The sequence below is a fragment of the Zootoca vivipara genome, chromosome 17 (genome assembly GCF_963506605.1).
Source record: "Zootoca vivipara chromosome 17, rZooViv1.1, whole genome shotgun sequence".
NCBI lineage: Eukaryota > Metazoa > Chordata > Lepidosauria > Squamata > Lacertidae > Zootoca > Zootoca vivipara.
This window is the reverse complement of record NC_083292.1, coordinates 34,230,810-34,253,337: the sequence shown is the minus strand read 5'-3', so window position 1 is coordinate 34,253,337 and position 22,528 is coordinate 34,230,810. Positions and strand designations below refer to the sequence as shown.

At 49.5% G+C, this 22,528-nt stretch overlaps 2 protein-coding genes across 4 annotated transcripts in view; both read left to right on the top strand.

The window, feature by feature from the left end:
- The window catches only part of ATP8B2 (ATPase phospholipid transporting 8B2), a 49,600-nt gene extending 37,259 nt beyond the window's left edge, over positions 1-12,341 (top strand). For both annotated transcript variants that reach the window (XM_035098904.2, XM_035098901.2), the window contains 10 exons: positions 831-942; positions 1,422-1,527; positions 2,515-2,659; positions 3,861-4,044; positions 4,446-4,669; positions 5,978-6,061; positions 7,137-7,367; positions 7,916-8,054; positions 8,432-8,562; positions 10,564-12,341. In XM_035098904.2, coding sequence (XP_034954795.1) covers positions 831-942; positions 1,422-1,527; positions 2,515-2,659; positions 3,861-4,044; positions 4,446-4,669; positions 5,978-6,061; positions 7,137-7,367; positions 7,916-8,054; positions 8,432-8,562; positions 10,564-10,869 — 1,662 coding nt within the window. In that variant the 3' untranslated portion in view covers positions 10,870-12,341. The remainder of the gene's footprint in view (positions 1-830; positions 943-1,421; positions 1,528-2,514; positions 2,660-3,860; positions 4,045-4,445; positions 4,670-5,977; positions 6,062-7,136; positions 7,368-7,915; positions 8,055-8,431; positions 8,563-10,563) is intronic.
- Positions 12,342-12,487: 146 nt separating this feature from the next.
- The window catches only part of IL6R (interleukin 6 receptor), a 34,553-nt gene continuing 24,512 nt past the window's right edge, over positions 12,488-22,528 (top strand). The window contains exon 1 of one of the 2 annotated variants that reach the window (XM_035098645.2): positions 12,488-14,104. In XM_035098645.2, the coding sequence (XP_034954536.1) occupies positions 13,750-14,104 (355 nt within the window). In that variant the 5' untranslated portion in view covers positions 12,488-13,749. Of the gene's footprint in view, positions 14,105-15,994; positions 16,288-22,528 lie in introns of those variants that run through there. The other variant, XM_035098646.2, reaches the window with a different exon arrangement.

The following is a 22,528-nucleotide window of genomic DNA, read 5'->3' as shown; positions in this document are numbered from 1 at the left end:
ACATATTGTTTCGTGAACAGTGTTTATCTAGATAGTCTTCAAAGCATTTCCATTGTAGTCTTAACTTTTGATTTGACTGTAACTGTATGGCTGCTGTTATTTTTGCCAATTGTATACAGTGGTACCTTGGTTTGCAACCATTTTGGATTACAACCGTTTTGGATTACAACCACGTCAAACCCGGAAGTGCGTGTCCCTTTTTTTGGATTACAACCCATTTTTTATTATTATTATAACCCTATTTTTTGGGAGGGCCCATTGGCAAAAGCGCTCCTTGGGTTACAACCTGTTTTGGTTTACAACCGGACCTCTGGAACCGATTATGGTTGTAAACCAAGGTACCAGTCATTTTACATATCCACTCCTCTTTGGAGGGTATTTTTTCGCTAAAATCTAAAAGCTGTTTTATGTACAAACATAGTTAAGATTTTCCACTAATGATATTTCACATCAGGGGGTAGCCCGACAGGAATAGCCCTCTGGACTCCCATCAGCCTCTGACAGCTTTGCCTAGTGGGCGGAGATGATGGGAGCCGGGAGTCCAGCAATATATCTGGAAGGAACCATATTGACTGCTTTAAATAAATGCCCTTTTTTAATCAGGAGCTTCCCAAGGAGCCCCTCGTTTAAGCTCCTGATCTTTCCTTCACCGCTGCACCTGTTCCTGCCGTTCGCAGGAGGTCGCAAATGCTGAGAGGTGGCTGCGGTTTGCGAGGAGCTGCCTTGCGGGCCAAATTTGGACCCGGGCGTGCCAGATTTGGCCTGCGCATCGGAGGTCCCCCACGTTTTGGTGTCAAGTAACTTTGCCTTTTGTTTCTGTCTCCGTCCAGCTGCTGGGGGCCACCGCCATCGAAGATAAGCTGCAGCAGGGTGTCCCGGAGACCATTGCCCTCCTCACGCTGGCGAACATCAAGATCTGGGTGTTGACGGGAGACAAGCAAGGTGAGGCAGTTGTTCCAAACGCCGGCGGAGCGTGTCCCGTTTTACAGCCTGACCCAGGAATGTCCTTGCAACTCTTTATTACGGCACAACCTGCTAGGTCCAAGGGGCCTCCTCAATCCACTTTCACACTGTACATTCAAAGCGCTGCGATACCGCCGTAAACCGTCATGGCTTCCCCCAAAGGATTCTGGGAGCTGCCATTTGGGGAAGGGTGCTGACGGTTGTTAGGAGACCGTCAGCACCCTTCCCAAAATGGCAGCTCCCAGAATCCTTTGGGGGAAGCCATGACGGTTTACGGCAGTATCGCAGCACGGAGCTGCAGTTTAACCAGAGTGGTTTAACCACCTGTCCCCCTTACCAGGGAATTCTGGGAACTGTAGCTCTGCCCTTCAAGGTAGGTTCTTGGGGCCCCATTTTGAAAATTTTAACTTCCGGAGGGTTTGGGTTTTGATTTGGGCCTGTCCTCTCTCCTCTCTCAGAGACGGCTGTGAACATCGGCTACTCCTGCAAGATGCTGACGGACGAGATGACGGAGGTCTTCATCATCACGGGGCACACGGTTTTGGAGGTGCGGCAGGAGTTGCGGTGAGTGGTGGCCCGCCGGCGTGGCCCACTTGGTGGTGGCCCCTCCATTAGGGAGCTTTCTCCGCCTTTCCATTTCTCTGGCACCAAACATTGCATGCAAGCATAATGTGCTGCTCTGTTGGCTAGTCAAGGTGTGGAGGGAACACAGTTCCTGCTACTGGTATGGTTCCAGCAGTGGTGATCTCTTGGGGCCGGATTCCTGAAATGGACAGGTCTAAAGACAGCAATGGGTGGAGCAAAAACCAAAAATGGCCAGGGGCAACCCTTCTCTCTCTCTCTCTCTCTCTCTCTCTCTCTCTCTCTCTCTCTCTCTCTCTCTCTGTCGTTTCCACACTTCTCTCTGCTACTTCTTCTCTCTCTTTCTTTCTTTCTTTCTTTCTTTCTTTCTTTCTTTCTTTCTTTCTTTCTCTCTCTCTTTTCCACACTTCTCTCTGCGACTCCTCTTTCTTTCTCTCTCTCTCTCTCTCTCTCTCTCTCTCTCTCTCTCTCTCTCTCTCTCTCTCTCTCTCTCTCTCTCTCTCTCTCTCTCTCCTCTCTCCCTCTCTCCCTCCCTCTCTCCCTCTCTCTCTCTCTCCCTCTCCCTCTCCCTCTCCCTCTCCCTCTCCCTCTCCTCTGTGCTACCCGTTGCCCCTTTCCAAGCCACACAAACGGAAAGGTAACTTTTAAAAAAAATAAGCCCAATGAACCCCATAGGAATGGTTTGACGCAGCTCCCTCTGACCTGCCGAATCTGTCCCTAGAGGGTTTAGAATAGGCATCCCCAAACTGCGGCCCTCCAGATGTTTTGGGACTACAACTCCCATGATCCCTAGCTAACAGGACCAGTGGTCGGGGAAGATGGGAATTGTAGTCCAAAACATCTGTAGGGCCGAAGTTTGGGGGTGCCTGGTTTAGAAAGAAGGCAGGTGAGTCCTCGGCTGGCTGGCTTTCCGTGGCTGCTTCTCAAATCCTTTTCCCCGCCCGCTTTCCTCCCCACCTTCTCCGGCAGGAAGGCTCGAGAGAAATTGGTGGACTCTTCCCGGTCCGTGGGCAATGGGTTCACCTACCAGGAGAAGCTCTCTGCCTCGAAGCTGACGTCCGTGCTGGAGGCTGTGGCTGGGGAGTACGCCCTGGTGATCAATGGGCACAGTCTGGTAAGTGAGCGCCAGGAGGGGGGGGGGAGGTACCTAGGCTGCATTCACACCTACAGTTACATACAGCACTTCAATACCTCTTTAATCAAAGGATCCTGGGAGCTGTAGTTTAAGGGCCCGGAGAGCCCTTGGGAGACACTATTGCCCCTCGCAATAGTGATCTAGTAATACCTTCTATGTATGGTCTTTTTTGTGGGAGGCGGATTGCTGGTTTGTTATTGTTTTATTATGCATTTTGTGTTCTCATTTTGTCTGTGTGTGTGTGTGTGTGTAATTTGTTATTAAATTTTCTGCTTTGAAATTTAGAATATTCATTTAACCAACCGTAAAATATCGGTGACTTCCCTTCTTCTCCTTCCATGGTTCATTTTGCATAACCTAAATCCCTGCATATTTTAAATAAATCAAGCCATTCAGTATTCCATTATCACATCCATCACAAAAGTTATTTACGCTGTTGAATTTATCTTAATGCTTAATTTTGTGTTTTCATGTTGTGAACCACCCTGTGATCTTTCGATGAAGGGCTGTATATAATAATAATAATAATAATAATAGTAATAATACGTTTCCTGGAGGGGTTATTTGCTTCTTTGTCTGGACGATAGATACATGGGATCGAGGCCTGTTCATCTGGCCCAACATCCTGCTCTCCCAGGAGCCCATGGGAAGCCTGGATTTGACCGCAGCAGCAGCAGTTGCAATCCCCAGGACTTGGTGTCAGAGGCATAATGACTCTGGCAGTGGAGGTAGAACATAGCCATTGTGCCTTGCCTTCTCTGTGCATTTGCCCAATCCTCTTTTAAAGCCATCCAAGTTGGCGGCTATCACTGCCCCTGTGGCGGTGAGTTCCACAGTTTAACTCTGCGCTGCATGGAGAAATCCTTTTAGCTGCCCTGGGCCTTCCAACACTTGGCTCAGGTGCTTGTAAGTTCTAAGTAACGAGAGAGGGAGGGAAAAAAAACTATTCTCTATCCTCCATGTAATACTTTCATTTTATAAGCTTCCATCATGTCACCTCTTAAACACATACGACTTGCCCCTGCCCCAAAAGGAATCCTGGGAACTGTAGTTCCCCCCTGGAGCTACCATTCCAATCACCTTTTGGTCTGCAGGATTATCTGGGGGGATCTTCCCAGAGCCTAATCCAGTTATTCAGCAGGTCGCACTGAGCGTCCCTCGCTCTCCTCTCTCCCCGCAGGCGCACGCCCTGGAGGCCGACATGGAGCTGGAGTTCCTGGAGACAGCCTGCGCCTGCAAAGCCGTCATCTGCTGCCGCGTCACCCCCTTGCAGAAGGCCCAGGTGGTGGAGCTGGTGAAAAAGTACAAGAAGGCCGTCACGCTGGCCATCGGCGACGGGGCCAACGACGTCAGCATGATCAAGAGTGAGTCCCGGGGGCGGCGCTTGTGTGAGCTTTTGTCTTTTTAGTTCTGCGGATGCGTGGTTTTTTTCTTTCTAATGCCGCAGCACAAAAGGAAAATGCGCTGGGAGGGAGGAGGAAATAAACAGGCTGCCGTGACGAAGGCCTATGCAGGGTGGGAAAGTTCCAAAGAGAGGCAGAGCCACGATAGATTGAGGCACCTGGCCCTGCATACCACTGAAATGTGGCCTCTTGGAAGGGAATGTGGCCCTCCATATGGGAAAAAGGCTCCTCTCTCCTGTTTTAGAAACAGAGAAAGCCACATGTGCTTTGTCCTTCCTAAGATGGAACATCTGAGCTTGGGGTTCCTTAGCAGCCTGACTTCCCTTACTTACCCCTCTTTCCGTTTCCTGTGTTCCCGGCAGCCGCCCACATCGGGGTTGGAATCAGCGGCCAAGAGGGCATCCAGGCAGTGCTCGCCTCCGACTACTCCTTCTCGCAGTTCAAGTTCCTGCAGCGCCTCCTGCTGGTCCACGGGCGCTGGTCCTACCTGCGCATGTGCAAATTCCTTTGCTACTTCTTCTACAAGAACTTTGCCTTCACCATGGTGCACTTCTGGTTCGGCTTCTTCTGCGGCTTCTCTGCCCAGGTGACTTGGCTGGCGAATCGGAGGGGGGTGGGGTGGGGTGGGGCGGCTTCCTCCAGGCTCATGCTTCCTTCTACTTCCTGGATTAGCCACACATTGAGTGAGCCTAGCCTATCAGGGTCACGGAAAGCAGGGGATGGTGTCACGAAAGCTATCCAGCCCAGTTCATTTGGCTACCTGATTGCCATAGCCAAATGAATCAAACTAGGGGGGGGGGGTTAAATGAGGAGGGGGAGAAGCTCCACGCTTCCCACCCTGAGCTCCTCGGAGGAAAAAGGTGGGGTATAGATTTTTTTATATAATATTTTTATTAAGTTTTATATATATTTTCCATAAATCATTTAACATTCATTCATTTCTTATACAATATTTTTTGGACTTCCATCAACCACGTCTTAACTTTTAACTTCATCTTCATTTTAACGTCATGCTTTTTAACTTCATCTTGTATTCCTTATTTCACTATTATTTTTAATAATCACTAATCCATTTTCATTTTCCTAATTTATCCCTATAATATTTCATACATTTCTCCTTACAAAACTTCCTGCAAGCCTATAAGCGTAATTTGTTGATTACAGTTGTTTTTCAAATATTTCTCAAATTTAGTCCAATCCTTCAAGAACCTCTGGTCCCCGCCAGTTTCGAATAGATTTAGTAAGTCGCTGAAGGCAGCGATTTCACACCGAGAGAAGGAGAGGTGCCGTGGATTAGCCACACCCGTGATCCCAGGCTATCAGGGATCACGCAGTGAAGGGAATCATTCCACCCTGCTAAGTAGCCAATCTTATTTGGTGATGACAGTCATTATAATTTGCTATCTGCCCTTCACAATAAGGGCATTTTACAACAACTAAAACACAAGCAGTTTAAAACAGCTTGCAATCAGGGTAAAGCAGCGCATCTTCAGAATTCTCCAAAAGCTGAGTAATAAAAGTTACCCAACGCACCTCTGTGGAGGGGAAGTTCCACATTTTAGGGGCTGCCACAGAGAAGGCCCTCTCCTGCCGCCCCTCTGCGAATCTCAACATCCCAAGGGGGACTGTAGAGAAGGAGGGGATCTTTCAGCTATTTGGGTCCTGAGTCGATTAGGGACTTGTTGAGGGCTGATGAAGTTGAAGGTTCGAAAATCCTACTCCCCCCCCCCAAAAGCTACTGTAAAATGTTGTGGAAATGCAGCAAACTTCAAATTCCAGCTGAGTGACTGGGTTTTGTTTTACACCAATGGGCCTGTAGGGGGCAGCCAAAGCCCGTGAGCTCCTTTTGTTCTCTCTCTCTAGCATCTCAATTTCTCCCTCTCTCTTTTCAAAGACTGTCTATGATCAATATTTCATCACGCTGTACAACATTGTCTACACCTCGCTGCCAGTGCTCGCCATGGGTGTCTTTGACCAGGTCAGTCGTGTTAATTCTACCTCTGCAGTGCCCTTCGCACATGCTCTGGAAGCCCTTCTTTGTCTCTCCCAAACGCCCAAGAATTACATAAGCTCAGTCATCGTTCCTGAGTGCCGTTGTGAAGTTCTCTGAAGTTCTAGGACAGAGGTGGTTAACTGTTGGCTCAGCACAGAAACCCCAGCAGTTCCACCCCCCCCAAGGCAGTGTGGTATAATGGTTAGAGGGCAACAGATTGGCAAAAGGCTCCTGTGAGCCAGATGGACCAGTGGCAGGGGTGGGGAACCCATGGCCCTCTCAGAAGTGGGACCCACAAGTTTTCTCCACCCATCATGTCCCAACCAATCAGGGATCCTAGAATTCCACCCATCGTGTCCCAACCAATCAGGGATCCTAGATTTGTAGAGTTGGAAGGGTAAAATGGGGGTGGGGAACCTCACGGGCCTTCAGGTGTTCTTGGACTCCCAACAGCCCTGCCAGCCCCAATGGTCAGGGACGCTGCAAGTCCGGCAAGGGCCACAAGGTTAGATCAGTGGGTTAGATCCTTAGCTTAGGTCAGTGGTTCCCAAACTGTTCGAGCGACTGCCCCCTGTTCCGTAAACCAATTCCCCAGTGCTCCCTGCCCCTATAAAAAGCATTACTCGGAACAGCAGTTTGCACGACCCACCAGGGAAGATAAAAGTTGCATTGTGGCACTTTTATTCAAAATCCAGTTAGAACTATTTCATTTTTAATTCAACACAATGAATGGGCTTGATCCAGCGATACCAGCTTTTCAAAGTCCTTTACACCTCCAGCGTCCCCATGCAGCCCCCTTGCCTCCTAACACCCCCAGGTAATCCCACCATTCCCCGGGGGGCAATAGTACTCACTTTGGGCACCCCTGGGTTAGATATTGACTGAGCAGTGCCCCCTTTGCCCGAACGGCCAACTTCTTCTGGGGTGTGTCTATCCCCTCTGGGGAGCCTGCGTTGTGTGTGCCACACCCAGTTTTTGTCCCTGTCCGTCCCTGGCCTGCTTGGGGCCATCCTGCCCTCAGTCCTAAAGCCTTAGCCCTGCCCCCACTCCCTTTTCCTAGGATGTGCCTGAGCATCGCAGTTTGGAGTACCCCAAGCTGTACGAACCGGGGCAGCTCAACCTGCTCTTCAACAAGCGGGAGTTCTTCATCTGCATCGCTCAAGGGATCTACACCTCCGTCTTCATGTTCTTCATCCCCTACGGGGTCTTCAGCGACAACTCCCACCTGGCCGACTACCAGTCCTTTGCCGTCACCGTGGCGACCTCCCTCGTCATCGTCGTCAGTGTGCAGGTAGGACAACAAACCCAAACAACAACAACATCATCATATTTCTCTATCCCACCAGTCCTGGCTTTCTACTCCTTATTATCTGCTGCGAATAAAACAGCTGCTCCACCCAAGGTGTATTTGCATCTGCATGAGGGGACCAAGAGTGGTGCATTCTGGGAGATTTTTTGCTAGGGGGCTAAAGGCAGAGCATTCTTGGAGATTTCTGCTAGGTGGCCAAGGGCAGTGCATTCTGGGAGATTTCTACTAGCCCTTGGCATTGGTGAAAGGGGATCATCGCAATGTATCCCCAATCAGAATTATTGCATTATTAGGAGTTTGCTGTATAACTTTGAAAGGAGGCACAGCTGCGAGGGGGTGTCACTGTGAATATCAGGAAGGGACCCCGCGCTTCTGAATTTGCCGCCGCACCACGGGTGTTGAGGGGAAAGCACTCCACATATGCTCAGTGGAACCTTTCTCCAAGATTGGTGGCTCACGCTGTGGGGCGGCAGGAAGTGTGCCATCCCTCGCCCCCATGACTTGACCTTCTTCTCCCCCCCCCCCAACAGATTGGCCTGGATACAGGATTCTGGACGGCTATCAACCATTTCTTCATCTGGGGCAGCCTGGCTGTTTACTTCGCCATCCTCTTCGCCATGCACAGCGACGGCCTCTTCCAGCTCTTCCCCAACCAGTTCCGTTTTGTGGGTGAGCCTGGAGACTGCTTCTCTGTTTGGGTCTACAACTTCCTCTCTCTCTCTCTCTCTCTCTCTCTCTCTCTCTCTCCGCCCTGCCCTCTCTCACGCATGCCTCATTTATTTGCCTCACTGCAGAAACTATTATTGACAAAGGTGGTGCATTCTGGGAGATTTCTGCCGCACGGCCAGCGGCTGTGTACTAGGGGACATTTCTGTGAGCTGGCCAAGGTGCATTATGGGAAAGTTCCTTTGCACTTTCGTACAGGGGAGGGGACGGCAGGGGGACCTGGTGCCCAGGCTGCCATGAGCTCCCCTACTTCCCAGATCAGAGGCACCTCTGAATCTCTCCCTCTCTCCCTGACCTCTTGCTTTCCTTCCTCTGCCCAGGCAATGCCCAGAACACACTAGCCCAACCTGCCGTGTGGCTGACCATTGCCCTCACCACCGTCGTCTGTATCATGCCTGTGGTCGCCTTCCGGTTCCTCAAGCTGGATCTGAAGCCTGAGCTCTCGGATACGGTGAGTTTGGGTGCAGAGGGATCCCAAATGGAAGGTGTGTGGGGGGGGAGGCCCTTCCTTCCTCCCCCCCCTCCCCGAGATAGACACCTTGTCTGTCTGCCAGTCAAACTCTCCCTGGCAAACTAAATTCCCTTCTCTTTTGAATTACTATTTTCAAAAAATTAATAGGTTTCGATGCAAGCAAAAAAAGAGAACTGAGATGGCTCAGCAGGTAGAGCATGAGTATCTCAGGGTCGTGGGTTCGAGCCCCAGATTGGGCAAAAGATCCTGCAGTGCAGGGTGGGGTGGGCTGGATGACCCTCGTGGTCCCTTTCCAACTCTACGATTCTCAACACCTGTCGAGCACAACCAGAGCGCAGAGAGATTGGAATAAAACAGAGTGCCAATCTTGCATTCGGCTGTTACCCTGTTTCTCCAAAAAAATAAAACATACCCATAAAATAAGCCGTAGCAGGATTTCTAGGCATTTGCGCAATATAAGGCATAGCCCAAAAATAATAGTGACATAGTGATAGGCGCAGTTCTGGAGGGCGCCAAGGAAGGGACGCGTAATTAAAAAATAAGACATCCCCTGAAAATAAGCCATAGTGTATCTTCTTGAGGAAAAATAAATATAAGACAGTGTCTTATTTTCGGGAAAACACGGTATCTATTATGTCGACAGCGGCTATTCAGAGTTTGTTTTGTACAGAATCTCTCTGCGTGTTAACACGGGACACTGACATAAAGCAGGGCATTTGTAAGGCTTCGGATGCAACTCTTTTCGTGACCCCCCCTTGCCACTCCGTCGTGGCACGTCAAAGGTTCTGATTAAACCCTTGTCCAGGTAGAACCACATGCAGACAATGCCCAAAGGCTCTTCCAGCCACTGCCAACCAGAGGATAAAGCATTCTATAATCCCACGTTAAAACCTCTGCTTCATATAACTGATATCAGGCCTCATCTGTCTGCCCTCTCTGAGGGGTGCCAGTTCACTTGGGTCCACAGCCCAAATCCTTGGGACATTGCTGGCAGCCATACTGGGCAAGGCCAGCCTTGGCCAACCGGATGCCCTCCAGAAGTTTTGGACTACAGCTCCCATCACCCTCCCTGATTGGCATGGCTATTTTGGACTACAACTCCCATCAGCCCCAGCCAGCACGATCATTTGTGGACTACAACTCCCATGAGTTTCTAGCCGGCACGCCCATAGAGTCACAGACACAATGGCTGTGCTGCCTGGGGCTGATGGGAGATGTAGTCCGAAACAGTAAGTGGGATAGCTCAGTCGATAGAGCAGGAGACTCTGAATCTCAATCATCCTGGCACCCTTCAGATCGCTGAATGTTGAACTGCAGATTTGGAAGGGACCACAGGGGTCATCTAGTCCAACCCCTGCAATGCAGGAATCTTTTTTCCCCAACGTGGGGCTCAAACTCGCACACCCCTGGGCACTTGGCTCCTACTTCTTAAAAGAGTACAGACTGCCCCAACCTAGGCCTTTTCCGCTAGGGCAAGGTTGTGGCGTAGTGGTAGAACAGGGGTCAGCAAACTTTTTCAGCAGGGGGTCGGTCCATTGTCCCTCAGACCCTGTGGTGGGCTGAACTATATTTTTTTTGGGGGGGGGGAGAACAAATTCCTTTGCCCCACAAATAACCCAGAGATGCATTTTAAATGAAAGGACACATTCTACTCATGTAAAAACACGCTGATTCCCAGACCATCCGCGGGCCAGATTGCAAAGGCGATTGGGCTGGATCTGGCCCCGGGCGTTAGTTTGCCTACCCATGGACTAGAACCTGGGAGTTCTGGGTTCGAATCCCCACTCATCCCCAGGTGTGATGTGGGGGCCAGTCACTTTCTCTCAACCTGACACGCCTCACAGGGTTGTCGTGAGGAATGTGCGGACAGGGAGAATGATGGGTGCCCCCACGAAGGTGGGAAAAAACAGATTTCCTTTACTGCCTCTGACTTCCCCCTCTTCCCCCTCTTCCCTGCTTTCTTGTTCCCCGCCCCCTCAGGTGCGCTACACCCAGCTGGTGAGGAAGAAGCAGAAAGCTCAGCATCGCTGCATGGGGAGGGTGGGCCGGGCGGGCTCTCGCCGCTCCGGCTACGCCTTCTCCCACCAGGAAGGCTTCGGAGAGCTCATCATGTCCGGCAAGAACATGCGCCTCAGTTCCCTCGCCCTCTCCAGCTTCAGCGGCCGCCCCAGCGCTAGCTGGATCGAGACCTTGCGCAAGAAGAAGGGCGGCGGCGGCGGCGACAGCAGCAGCAGCGTGGCCAGCAGCCCTAGTGGGGGTGGGCCCGACAAGACGTTGAAGGTGTGAGGAGGAAGGTCCTGGGAGAGGCAGATAGACACACGCAACGGACGGAACTCCCTGCCTCAGGAGGGGCGGGGAGGGCTGCCCCACGGGCCAGAAATGGGCCGCGGCCCCCCCAGTAGCCGCAGAGACGTGGGTCTTTACCGGATGGATCGAGGAGGCCTAGGAGGCTTGCGGCCGTATAACCAAAAAGATGATGATAATAATAAGCATAAGAATAACTGACTGCTGGCTTATAGTGGCAAACAGGTCACTGGCTGGGGGAGGGGGTGCACAGGTGTAACCCCACAAACACACACACACACACACACACACACACCAGACTGATGTTACCCTGAACTGTTGTGCAAAAAGGAGTCTTTTTTTTTTCTTCCAAGAATGAAAATCCCAGCGACACCCTCCCGCCCTGGCAGTGTGACATCTCCCTGAACCGCACATGAATGTATCTGGCTTGGAGGCGCAAGAAGGTTGGGGGCGCTTAAAGGTGCGTCGGAGGCTGGAGCCTCACGTCAAAGGCGTCGGGCGGGGGTGGGGGCCATGCGCCCCGCTCTCGACCCGCCCTCCATGCCTTGTCCTCCTATCATCTAATCGTGTCTTTTAAAATATATATATATACAGATCTATATGAAAGAAAACGATCCACATTTACAGAAAAAAGGAGGGGGGGGAGATATTTTTCCCCCCTATTCCACATCGGCATTGGAAGTTCTCTAGGGGTGCCTCCCTCGGGCACTGGGCAGCGGTGTTTAAAGGACAAAGTTGGACTGGCATGGCTTGAGAGATGCTTGGTGCCCGCTTCAGCAGGAGCTGTGCCACCCGAATTGCGAGGGAGAAGAATTCGGGCAGAAGAGGTTGCTAGCCTCCAGCCAGATGCCTGGAGCGTGGATTGCCTTTTTTTTCGGGGAAAGAGGTTGCGGGGGGAAGCTTTGAAACACATCGGCTATTTTCTCTTGCCCCCCCCTCCCTCGAAGAACCCGCTTGGTTTGCTTTTTGACCTCTCTTGTCTGCGCCCCAGAGAGTCTACACCCTTGGGTCTGCTATTCCCAAGGCAGGAAATAGTTTAAGAAAAAGAAAAAAAATATTTTTATATAACGTAGGACCTCGGCTTGCAAGCAGCTCTCTCCTCTTAAACACCCAACCAACCACCCCTGCCAGTTCTCTGGTTTCCACCAGCAGAAGCCCACCCCATCACAGCAGAGCTAACTGGATGGGGCAAATGTTGAGCTGAGAATAGGAAGGCAAGGGAGATAGGACTTCACCTGTTGCGGTGCTGGCCAAGGATGAGGAATCGGCTGGGCTGTTCTCGGGCCACAGCTCCCCCCACCTTGGCGCTAGGCTTGGGGCTCTGCTATTCCAGCGTGCAGAGGATGTGAGAGGGCGTCAAGCCCTTTGCACCCCGTTTCCTCGCCACCCTCCCACAAAGCAACATTTGTTCTGGCAAACGTCCCAACGGCTTACTTGTCCTGCAAAAGTTCATTTTTTAAAAAATCAGGCACTTGTGGTGAATCCCAGAACTGTTCCAGGGATATGCTAGGAACTGGGGAGTCGTATGCAATGATAGCCCTACTCAGAGTAGACCTACTGAAGTGAATGTTTATGAGCAACTTAGGCACATTCATTTCAGTCCGCCTGACTGAGTGGATACAAAGAGGATCACCAGCCTCGTACGCAGGTGAGCAGGGCCTGAAAGTCATGATTTGATAGCTTCAAATTCTCCTTTGAGCGTGCAATTCTCTCACTGGCTTGCCGGCGATCACACTTCAATCATAGCTGGCAGATTTTAAAATACATACACCTCTGTTATGCCTATGTGTCTATATAGACCAGGCATCCCCAAACTGCGGCCCTCCAGATGTTTTGGCCTACAACTCCCATGATCCCTAGCTACCAGGAGCAGTGGTCGGGGAAGATGGGAATTGTAGTCCAAAACATCTGGAGGGCCGAAGTTTGGGGATGCCTGATATAGACACACACATACACAGTCTTGAGTTTGACTAAAACAGGCATCCCCAAACTGCGGCCCTCCAGATGCTTTGGCCTACAACTCCCATCATCCCTAGCTAACAGGACCAGTGGTCAGGGATGATGGGAATTGTAGTCCAAAACATCTGGAGGGCCAGAGTTTGAGGATGCCTGGACTAAAACAACAGTCCCAACAGCCTCATAGGCCAAAATGCTGGGACCTAGGAGGCCTCAAGTTTCCTTGCCACTGTTGGGATAAGGAAAAGCCAGTAAATTTAAGATTTCTCTGTGGGCGGGTTCCTCCCTTACTCTGCTGTGTGACTTTGGGCCACCCCCTACCCAGTTTTTGAAGTTTCCTGGCATATCCCCCAAATTTTCTCTCCTCCCCCCCCATCTCAGAGGCACAGGTAGGGGGCTATTTTTGCAGCGGCAACATTTTAGGTCTGCCTCTCACCCGTTCCCCTTCTTGCCTAAAACCCAACTTCGATACCAAAGAGAAAAGTTCATTGGAAACCGGGGGGTGGGGGGTGGATTGCCATGGACTCTCTTATTTTTATTGTGTGTTTTTTTGGGGGGGGTGTAGGGTGAGAGGGGCTTTATAAGCAGGGCAGCCGTGCCGTGCGAGGACCGAGGGACATTCCATATAATTTATTACATATTTCTATACTTGGCAGAATTGTATCATTTTATGGGTATAAAGAGAAATTGCATTTTCTTAAAAAAGACCAAAAAAAGAAGAAGCTATCGTGATGTCTTTTCGTGTTTGTTGCTGAAATAACAGGAAGTCTAGAAAAGGGGGAGGAAGGCAATTTGGGGAACACACATCCACCCCGAATCCCAGGCAGTCACTCCTTTGACTGGCTGTTGGCATAAACCGGTGGGGGGGGGGGATTAAGTCATTTGGCAGTCATTGGTTTTTGCTAAATGCTGTCAAGGGCACATTTCAGCCAGAAACCCAGAAGGAGAGAGATGCTGGGTGGTGGAGGCCTCAGAAGAGTCCTGAGGGCCAGGTGGAGAGCTTTGGGGGGCCGGAGGTTCTCCAGCCAGCCAGATGTGCATGGCCCTGGCACCAAATTTTGTGGGTGCCCAGCACCTTCATGGGGAATTTTGTGGGTGCTTGGGGCACCCAGGGAGCTGGCACCTATGTCCCGAGCAGACCCACACACTGACGGCAACCCTGAAGAACCAGCGAATCTGGACATTGTGGTTTCAAGATTTCAACTGTGGGTGAGCTTCTTGGCCAGCTCTCTCACCCACCCTCCCATCTCGTGGCTGCAAAGTAGGTTGGAGATTTATTGCCGCACTGTTTCTGCATGTTGGGCTGCTTGTGAGGAGGAGGAAGAAGCGCAAGGGAACCCCCCCCCCCCGCCAGGATCAGGCCAAGGGAAGGAGTGATGTTTATATTTCCGTTTTTCCTCCGAGGGAGGTCAAACAGGTGTACTCGATTCTCCCTCCTCTCCATTTTACCTGCCCTGCTCAATATTTTATTCAAGTTGGCACCCCTGCTTGCTTCTGGGAATTGTAGTTCTGTGGGGGGGGGAACAGGGGGGTCTCCTAACAACTCTCAGCACCCTTAACAAACTACAATTCCCAGGATTCTCTGGGGAGGGGGAGCCGCGACTCTTTGAAGCGCCATCACAGTCGCAAATACTCCTTGCACTTCCACTGCCAGCCAATAAGCCTGCACGGAGGTACACTGCCACTGCCCAGGGAGGCTTCACATAGGGCAGTCCTGCGCCTTTGGAAAGAGTTTTATTCCATGCAGCTGCCCTCTTCTAGGTGGGTCGAGTTCAGTTAATAGAGCACGGAGCTCTTAAATCTCAGGGTTTGAGCGCCCTATATTGAGTGAAAGATTCCTGCCTTGCAGGGGGTTGGCCTAGACAGCAGTTGTGGTCCTTTCAAACTCTGCAATGCTATGGTTCTCTCAAATGCTGGATTTAAGTACAGGTATAAGCTAAACAAGCTATAGCTTAGCTGGGTCCCACTCTCTTGGGGCCCCAAAAACAATTAAAGGAAAAAAAAACTGGATGTACTTTGATAAAATACATATTTTGTTATGTCCAAATGGCTTTGGATACCTATTAGGTCCATAAATTACCATATAGCATACAGCAGGGGTTCCCAACAAAATTTTCTCGAGGACCCCTCATTGAGCCGCTATTGTGACAAGGACCCCCATTAATTCCTAATCCTAAAATTAAAAAGAGCCAAATTAAGAGTCTTTTTATATTTTATATTTATACGTTTTTTACAGTTACGATTTAGGTTCAATGGACACTGACAAGATCGATTCGAGAGTCACTGACTTACTTGCTTGAACATCAAATGCATTATCTTCCTCTTCATCTGTAGGCCTTTGTCGTTTTAACGAACCACTTTTTAACCAACGGTCCATTTTTAACTACGCGAACTGTAGCTTCCGCAAAAAACAACGCTTTGTTTACAAACACTACTGTTTTGCAAAGAGGCAGCGCACGCCAGGGAGGAGGGAGGGGAATGGAGAAGACAGGGTACCTGCGCAGTAGCGCACAAATTAAGCCGATGCGCGCAAAGCATCTTGAGGAGGTGAGCGTTAGTAGAATGCGCGTGCTGCCTCTTTGCAAAACAGTAGTGTCTGTAAAGCGCCACCTAACGGCATACAGCAGAACTACTGCCTCTATCTAATTCTAGTTTTGCGCTAGACTCTGCTCATGCAGGAAGCGGCCAAAACAAAAAATCTGTTATCGTACAAAATATATTTAATATATTTTTTATTCTAATAGCATCTTGCGGACCCCTCTGGCATAGCTCGCGGACCCCTGGGGGTCCCCGGACCACCTGTTGGGAACCACTGGCATACAGTATATTCAACACACACACACAAACAGCGACAATTTGTTGTTGACAAAGGACAGCCGGACATATAAAGGGCCCCATTACCTTCAGTAGCTTAGGGCCTCATCAAATTTAAATCATCCGGCCCTGAGCGGCAGGGTTTTTCCCAGATTTCCTCCATGAGATCTAGCGCCTCTCCTTTCAGATTTAAAAACAGAAGTTAAAAATAACATAAAATGCTGAGCCGAGGGGTTTGGGGCGGCCTCTCTTGCGGAGGGTTATTTCCCATCCCATAGCTGTCACCCTGCCCACCCCCAGCCCCAACCCTTCTTCCCCTTTCAGCTCCACCCCATTGCACAACCACCCTCCCCGCCCCGGCTTTCACAACCAACCAGAGCACCGTGCCAGGCAGGCAGGCAGCAGCCTCGCCTCGGGACAGTTCCTCAAACGCTTCGCTGCTTGCAGCTCCGGGACCCGGAGGCTGAGTGAGGATGGTGCCAAGGCGAAGGGGAAGGTGGCACGGCTGCAGCAGAAGCAGCAGCAGGCATCTGCCTGGCACCATGTGGCTGCTCGGGGTCTCCTGGGTGGCGCAGCTGGTCGCGGCTGCAACCGGCTTGGTGGATCAGGAGCAGCTGTGCCCGAAGCCGGGTGAGAATGAAACGAGGCTTTTTTTCGCTCATTGCATGCGCACGCGCGCGCGTGGCTGGTTGGCACGGCTTAAATGTTGGGGCGACGCTGTGAAAACGAGCCAGTCCCCCTTTTCCCTGCAAAAAAGATGCGCTTCCTTTAATGACTGCGCTCTGCGATCTGTTCCTTCTCCCTCCCTTTGAGCCTCACAACAGCCCTGTGAGGTAGGTTAGGCTGAGAGAGGGGGGGGGGATAAGGGAAAATCTCCTTTAAAAATAAATCATCGAGACATGTTTCGAACGGGAGGTGCCTGCCCTGTAAGGATGAATTATAAAAACTTTTTTCTATGTTTTCGTTCCTTTGATCCTCCTCTCAGCAACCCTGTGAGGTAGGTTAGGCTGAGAGAATGAAAAATTAGGGGGGGGGGTCTCTCCTCTTTTTTTTACCCTGGGGGCATGTTTCGAACAAGAGGTGCCTGCCTCGTAAGGAGGAAATGTATTAAATTTATTTATTAGCTTTATTTATCCTTTCACTTAATCCTCACACCAACCCTGTGGAAAGGTTAGGCTGAGAGAAAATGGCATGTTAGGGAAACGCTACCTGTGGGTATTTTTCTTAAGAGCAAGCGATATCTTCCCTGTCAGGATGAGCTTTATTTTTTAAAAAATATGATCGATCTCTCTGTTCCTTCTCCCATCATTTGATCCTCACAGCAATGATGTACGCAGGCTAAGCTGACAGAATGAAATTTTTACGGAAGTGCCGCAGGACACTTTTACCCTGGGGTCAAGTTTCATCTTAAGAACAGCCAGTTAAAAACAGTCCAACCCCCCCCCCAAAAAAAAACCATTCAACAAATTGTTAAAAACAACGATACACTAAAAACCAGATTCAAACTTATGCATCAGTGTTCTACATTTCTAGATAGGCTGCTTGACTAAAACCAAAATGTTCATAGCAGGTACGGTACCAAAAAGAGTAAAAATGAAGGCTCCCGTGTGATGTCAATAGGCAGGGAGTTCCAAAGTTCAGACGCTGCCATGCTCAAATGTTGATTTCTTACACATGAGTTGAGTTGCAGCCTGGCCATATATGGAAGGTGCCTCCAGGTTTTTTTTTCCCCCATCGCTGCTCTAACCACTATACCACACTCCTTCGACAGGGCTTTCTGTTGGTGGGGATTTATTGGGATAATAAGGCAGTGAATGGAAGGGTGAAGCCTCCACAATTTCAGTTTGGCACATTTAATCTGGCAAATTGTATGCATGCAAATTGTGTGCGCACCCAGCCCTCAAAAGTTTGGAGAAACTGAATTGTTAGTTCTCTGTTTTCTTTTTCTTCCTGTAACTTGTCATTGTGCCTTGTGCAAGGGGCTGGCGTTTAGGGGTTTGGAAGCCCACCCGCCTTTGGGAAGCCCATACACCCCTGAGTTTTCGGTCTGTGAGAATCGGCTGGAGGGGAGAAGTGGTTTGAGATTCTTGAATGATCGCGCCGGCTCCGAATGGTGGTCGCAGCAGGATAGAGGAAGATAAGGGCTATCTTATCTGTGGTTGCGGGGCGCACCAAATATCTAAACCACATACAGTAGCACCCCCTGCAGAACCCTGGGAACCGTAGATTGCCTCTCACAATCCTACAATTCCCAGCGCCTTAAATGTACAGTTCCCCAGATTCTTTTCCTGGGGGATGTGTACGCCGCCTTGCCCGCCTTATCTATAGAACAAGGAAACTACATGAAGGACAGGCGGAAGCTGGTGGATCTCAGGGCAATTTGTTGCAGAACCAGCAATGGGTTTTCTGACTCCTAAACTGCTCAAACAGCTGAACAACTTTCCCCACCTAAACTTCTCTAGCACTGATTGCATTTGCCAGTTTAACTGACTCATCCATATTCCAGTCGTCAATGGAAAGCGACCTCCTCTGCTTCCAGAGATGACATGTGTTCAGACCTGCTGCTCTTGCGAATTATTTATTCTTATTTATTCTTATTATTATATTTATATGAGCCATTTTTAAAAAATCATAGGTCTGTCTCTCTCTTTCTACATTGATTGGGAGCGGATCTCTGGAGTTTTAGAGGTCTTTCCCTAGTCCTACCTGGAGGTGTCAGGATTATTTATTCTTATTTATTCTTATTATTATATTTATATGAGCCATTTTAAAAAAATCATAGGTCTGTCTCTCTCTTTCTACATTGATTTGGAGCGGATCTCTGGAGTTTTAGAGGTCTTTCCCTAGTCCTACCTGGAGGTGTCAGGATTATTTATTCTTATTTATTCTTATTATTATATTGATATCAGCCATTTTTTAAAAATCATAGGTCTGTCTCTCTCTTTCTACATTGATTGGGAGCGGATCTCTAGAGTTTTAGAGGTCTTTCCCTAGTCCTACCTGGAGGTGTCAGGATTCGAACCTGAGACATCCTGCATGCAAACCAGATCTTTTAAGTTCTGAAGAAAGAACACCAACAGCAGGATTAGAAACCTTAAAAAAAATCTTTCTGTGTGGCTAAGTCGATAATGAAACCCACAGTTGTGTTGTCTTTCTGTAGCTAATATGCCACTTGGTCTGTCAGGATCAAGCCCCAAATCATGCTGTGGGAACCGTGCTGTTGCTGCTGTTATATTTATTCACATCCTTCCCAGTCCCAGGACTCAAGGCCGCTTACACAAATTAAAAACAACGCGAATAAAAGCATGTAGAAGACGTTCCTTTAAAAATAATTACGGTAAGCCGTAACAGAATTAAAACGAAATAAAACAAAATCTATTAAAATAAGAAGAGGTGTCCAAACAGTTCAGCACAACTTTAAAACCTTTTGCTTTTTGCTTTTTTTTTTTTTAAAAAAGGCCTTTGCTTTAAAAGAAGGCCAACGTTGTTAATAGCAGGGGATGATGGGAGTCATAGTTCAGGGCACATCTGGAGGGCCAGAGCTTCCCCACACCTGTTTGATATTGATCATCATAGAATCATAAAGTTGGAAGGGACACTGAGGGTCATCTAGTCCAACCCCCTGCAATGCAGTTGTCTCTTACGGGGATTGAACCTGCAACCTTGGCATTATCCGCACCACTCTTAAGCCAACTGAGCTATCCAGCTGATATTTATTTATACACCGCCTTTCCCCCAGACTGGGACACAAGGTGGCTTACGCAAATTAAAAACAACACAGGTGAAAAACGAAAAAGCTACAAACATATAAAAGATCATCATCAAAGCATAATAATAAAATTAAAGCAATATATCAAAAACAAATCTTATTAATATGCAGACAATAAAAACAGAACAGCACTGTTAAAAGCATGTTCCCAAGTCCTAGTGGAATAAAACAGCATTTGCTTGCTGGCAGGCAGACAGCAAGGAGCAAGGCGGTCTAGCTTCCCGAGGAAAGGAGTTCCACAGTTTGGGGGCAGCCACTGAGAAGGCCCTGTCCTACGTCCCCCACCATTCGGGACTGTGGGGGTGATGGAACTGAGAGAAGATCTCAGAGCCCTGGCAGGTCTGTATGAGAGGATACGGTCTTTCAGATAGCCTGGGCCTAAGCCTGGTTGTGGGCCCTGCGTCCCTCCTCCCCGAATCCATGCGACGAAAGCTCCCGGATTAGCAGAGCGCCGTGATCTTTCCGTGGCCGAGTACCGACTGTTCTTGGCAGCGGACCAGGAAGGGCCAAGAGGCCAGCCCAGGGAGGTTAACGGACTGTTTGCTTTGGGCTGTTGACATTTCGTTGTGTCCCTGGTTTCGGCAACGCAGCAGGGAAAGGCGGAGGGGGTGCGGGCTGTGTTGCCCGCTCAGCTATAGATGCACCCCCCCAATGACCTTTTCCCCAAGATGCTAATAATTCTCCACCCCTCTCCGACAGTGCAGTCAGGTTCCCAAAAGCAGATTAATTCGACTCAAGAGCAATGGAAGGAGAGACTTGCAAGAAAGGGCAAGAAACCCACAGGCCTCCGACAGAGAGAAGAGGCCTGTCCGCACTATACATTTAAAGCAGTATCATACCACTTTAAGCAGCCATAGTTCTCTTCTCCCACCCGCCACCCCCCGGCCATCCCCGAGCTGTTGCTTGGTTAAGGGAGTTGCAGAAGGCTCCTTCCATTCCCTTCACAGAGCGGCAATTGAATGTTGGAAGGGTCAGGACAAATGGGAGTGCAACACATCGTTGAGCTGTGGAACTCACTCCCACAGGAGGCTGTGATGGCCACCAACTTGGATGGTTTCAAAAAGGAAAATGAAGAACAGGTTCCGCTTACCAAACAATGATTCCCCAAAACAGTCCATAGGTAGGTAGGTAGGTAGGTAGGTAGGTAGGTAGGTAGGTAGGTAGATAGATAGATAGATAGATAGATAGATAGATAGATAGATAGATAGATAGATAGATAGATAGATAGATATAGATCAGGGGTGGCCAACTCCCAAGAGACTGCGATCTACTCACAGAGTTAAAAACTGGCAGTGATCTACCCCCTTTTTTGGTCAAAGTTGTTGAGCTTTTTTTTTTTTTTAGGAAGGAGGAAGGCCCATTTGGGGTTGGGGGGTTGGGTCTGAGTTTTTTCAGGGAGGAGGTAAAATGTTGAGCTTTTTTTAGGGTAGCCACAGTTCTTCTGTTTCTTTGGGGGAGCCAGTGATCTACCGCAGACATCCAGTGATCTACAGGGAGATCACGATCCCCCTGTTGGACATGCCTGATATAGATAAAATGGAGCCACTTTATAACACTTGGACATAGAGAATAACAGTTCCAAAAATAGTTGCATTGCAGTTGAAACTGGGATAAACATCTCTGATTGAAAAGCTCATTGAAAGAGGAAATTGTGCCGTAGTTGGTGAAAAGACGATGGAGATGGCGCCTGTCTGATATGTGATGGGAGCGTTTTCCAAAGGTTGAGTGCTGCCATGCTAAAGCCTCGAGATGGCCCTGATAAAGATGGCAGAGCTCATTAATTGGTTGGCCTCCTTCCCTACAGACCTTCTCGGGTGCTAAGATGTGGGGGGGGGCTGTTGTTAGTTCCTCCGTTCTAAGAATCTCGGGTAGCGGCAGCAGCCCAGTAGAGGGTCTTCTCTGTTGCAGCCCCTAAGTTGTGGAACTCCCTCCCCAGAGAGGTGTGCCTGGCCCCTCCCGTTGCACAGCTTTTGGCAAACGCTGAAAATAAAAACTTTTGTCCGTCCTTTGCTACTTGAGATATACGTTTTTAGGATCCATGCTACTTCTGTCGTTTTAAGTTGTTTTAAACTGTTGCATTTTAATTGTTGTAATCTGCCCTAAGATGATCATCATCAAAGCGGGTGGGCCATATAGCAGGGTGACATCATTATGTGATCCCTGATTGGCTGGGATCCAGCTAATCCAGGCCGCTCTTTCTCTCACATAACTACCTTCAGTGATTCAATCACATATGGCAACAACAACATGAGACAATATTTCAGGTATCCTTGTTCCAAGCTTCATAGGGCTTTATCCGCCAAGACTGGCACCTACTGTAGAAATTTCCTCGATAGCTGATTGGCAGCCACTGCAATTCTTCCAGCAATAGTCTGTAGTTTGTTAATGGGGCGCATGAAATGTACTTGGGATGTTTGCTGCGGATGAGGGCCTCTGATGTAACCTGGGTACCACTCATGCTAAGCGGTGGATTTTGCCACTGGAGGGGCCCCACAGAGCAAGGTGGGGGTGGTTTCCCCCGCACAGCATGTCCTTTCCTGTTGCTAGGAAACCTCTCCTGGAAAGGTGAAGGTGGCTTTTGTCAATATTTACTAGGTGGGCAAAGCGGTGCAGAGGTGACTGTGTCCCCCCCCCCCAAAAAAAAACAGGTTACCAACCAGCCAGAATGAATTAATCTGCCTTGGCCTGTTTATGCAACTGTGTGGGAAAGTGGTGTTTGCAACAAAATGTTGCAGCATATCTTCCTGGGAGAGCTGCTGCTTCAGGATGCCAGCTGGCTGCTAGTCGCGCCTCTTTCTCCAGCTTAGAAATAGGAAGAAGAGCTTGCAGGATCAGGCCAGCAGCCCATCCAAGGCCTGCGTCCTGTTCTCACGGTGGCCAGCCTGATGCCTACAGATGTAAACAGGAAACGAGCGCAACAGCACTTTCCCCACTCGTGATTCCACAGAGCTGAGGTTCAGAGCCCTGATGGGTTGGACCTAGAGGCCCAACCAGTTCAGCATCCTTCTCTCACGGTGGCCAACCAGATGCCTAAATAGGAAACCCTCGAGCAGGACCAGAACATACTGGCAACTCTCCTCACTTGCGCTTCCAAGCAACTGG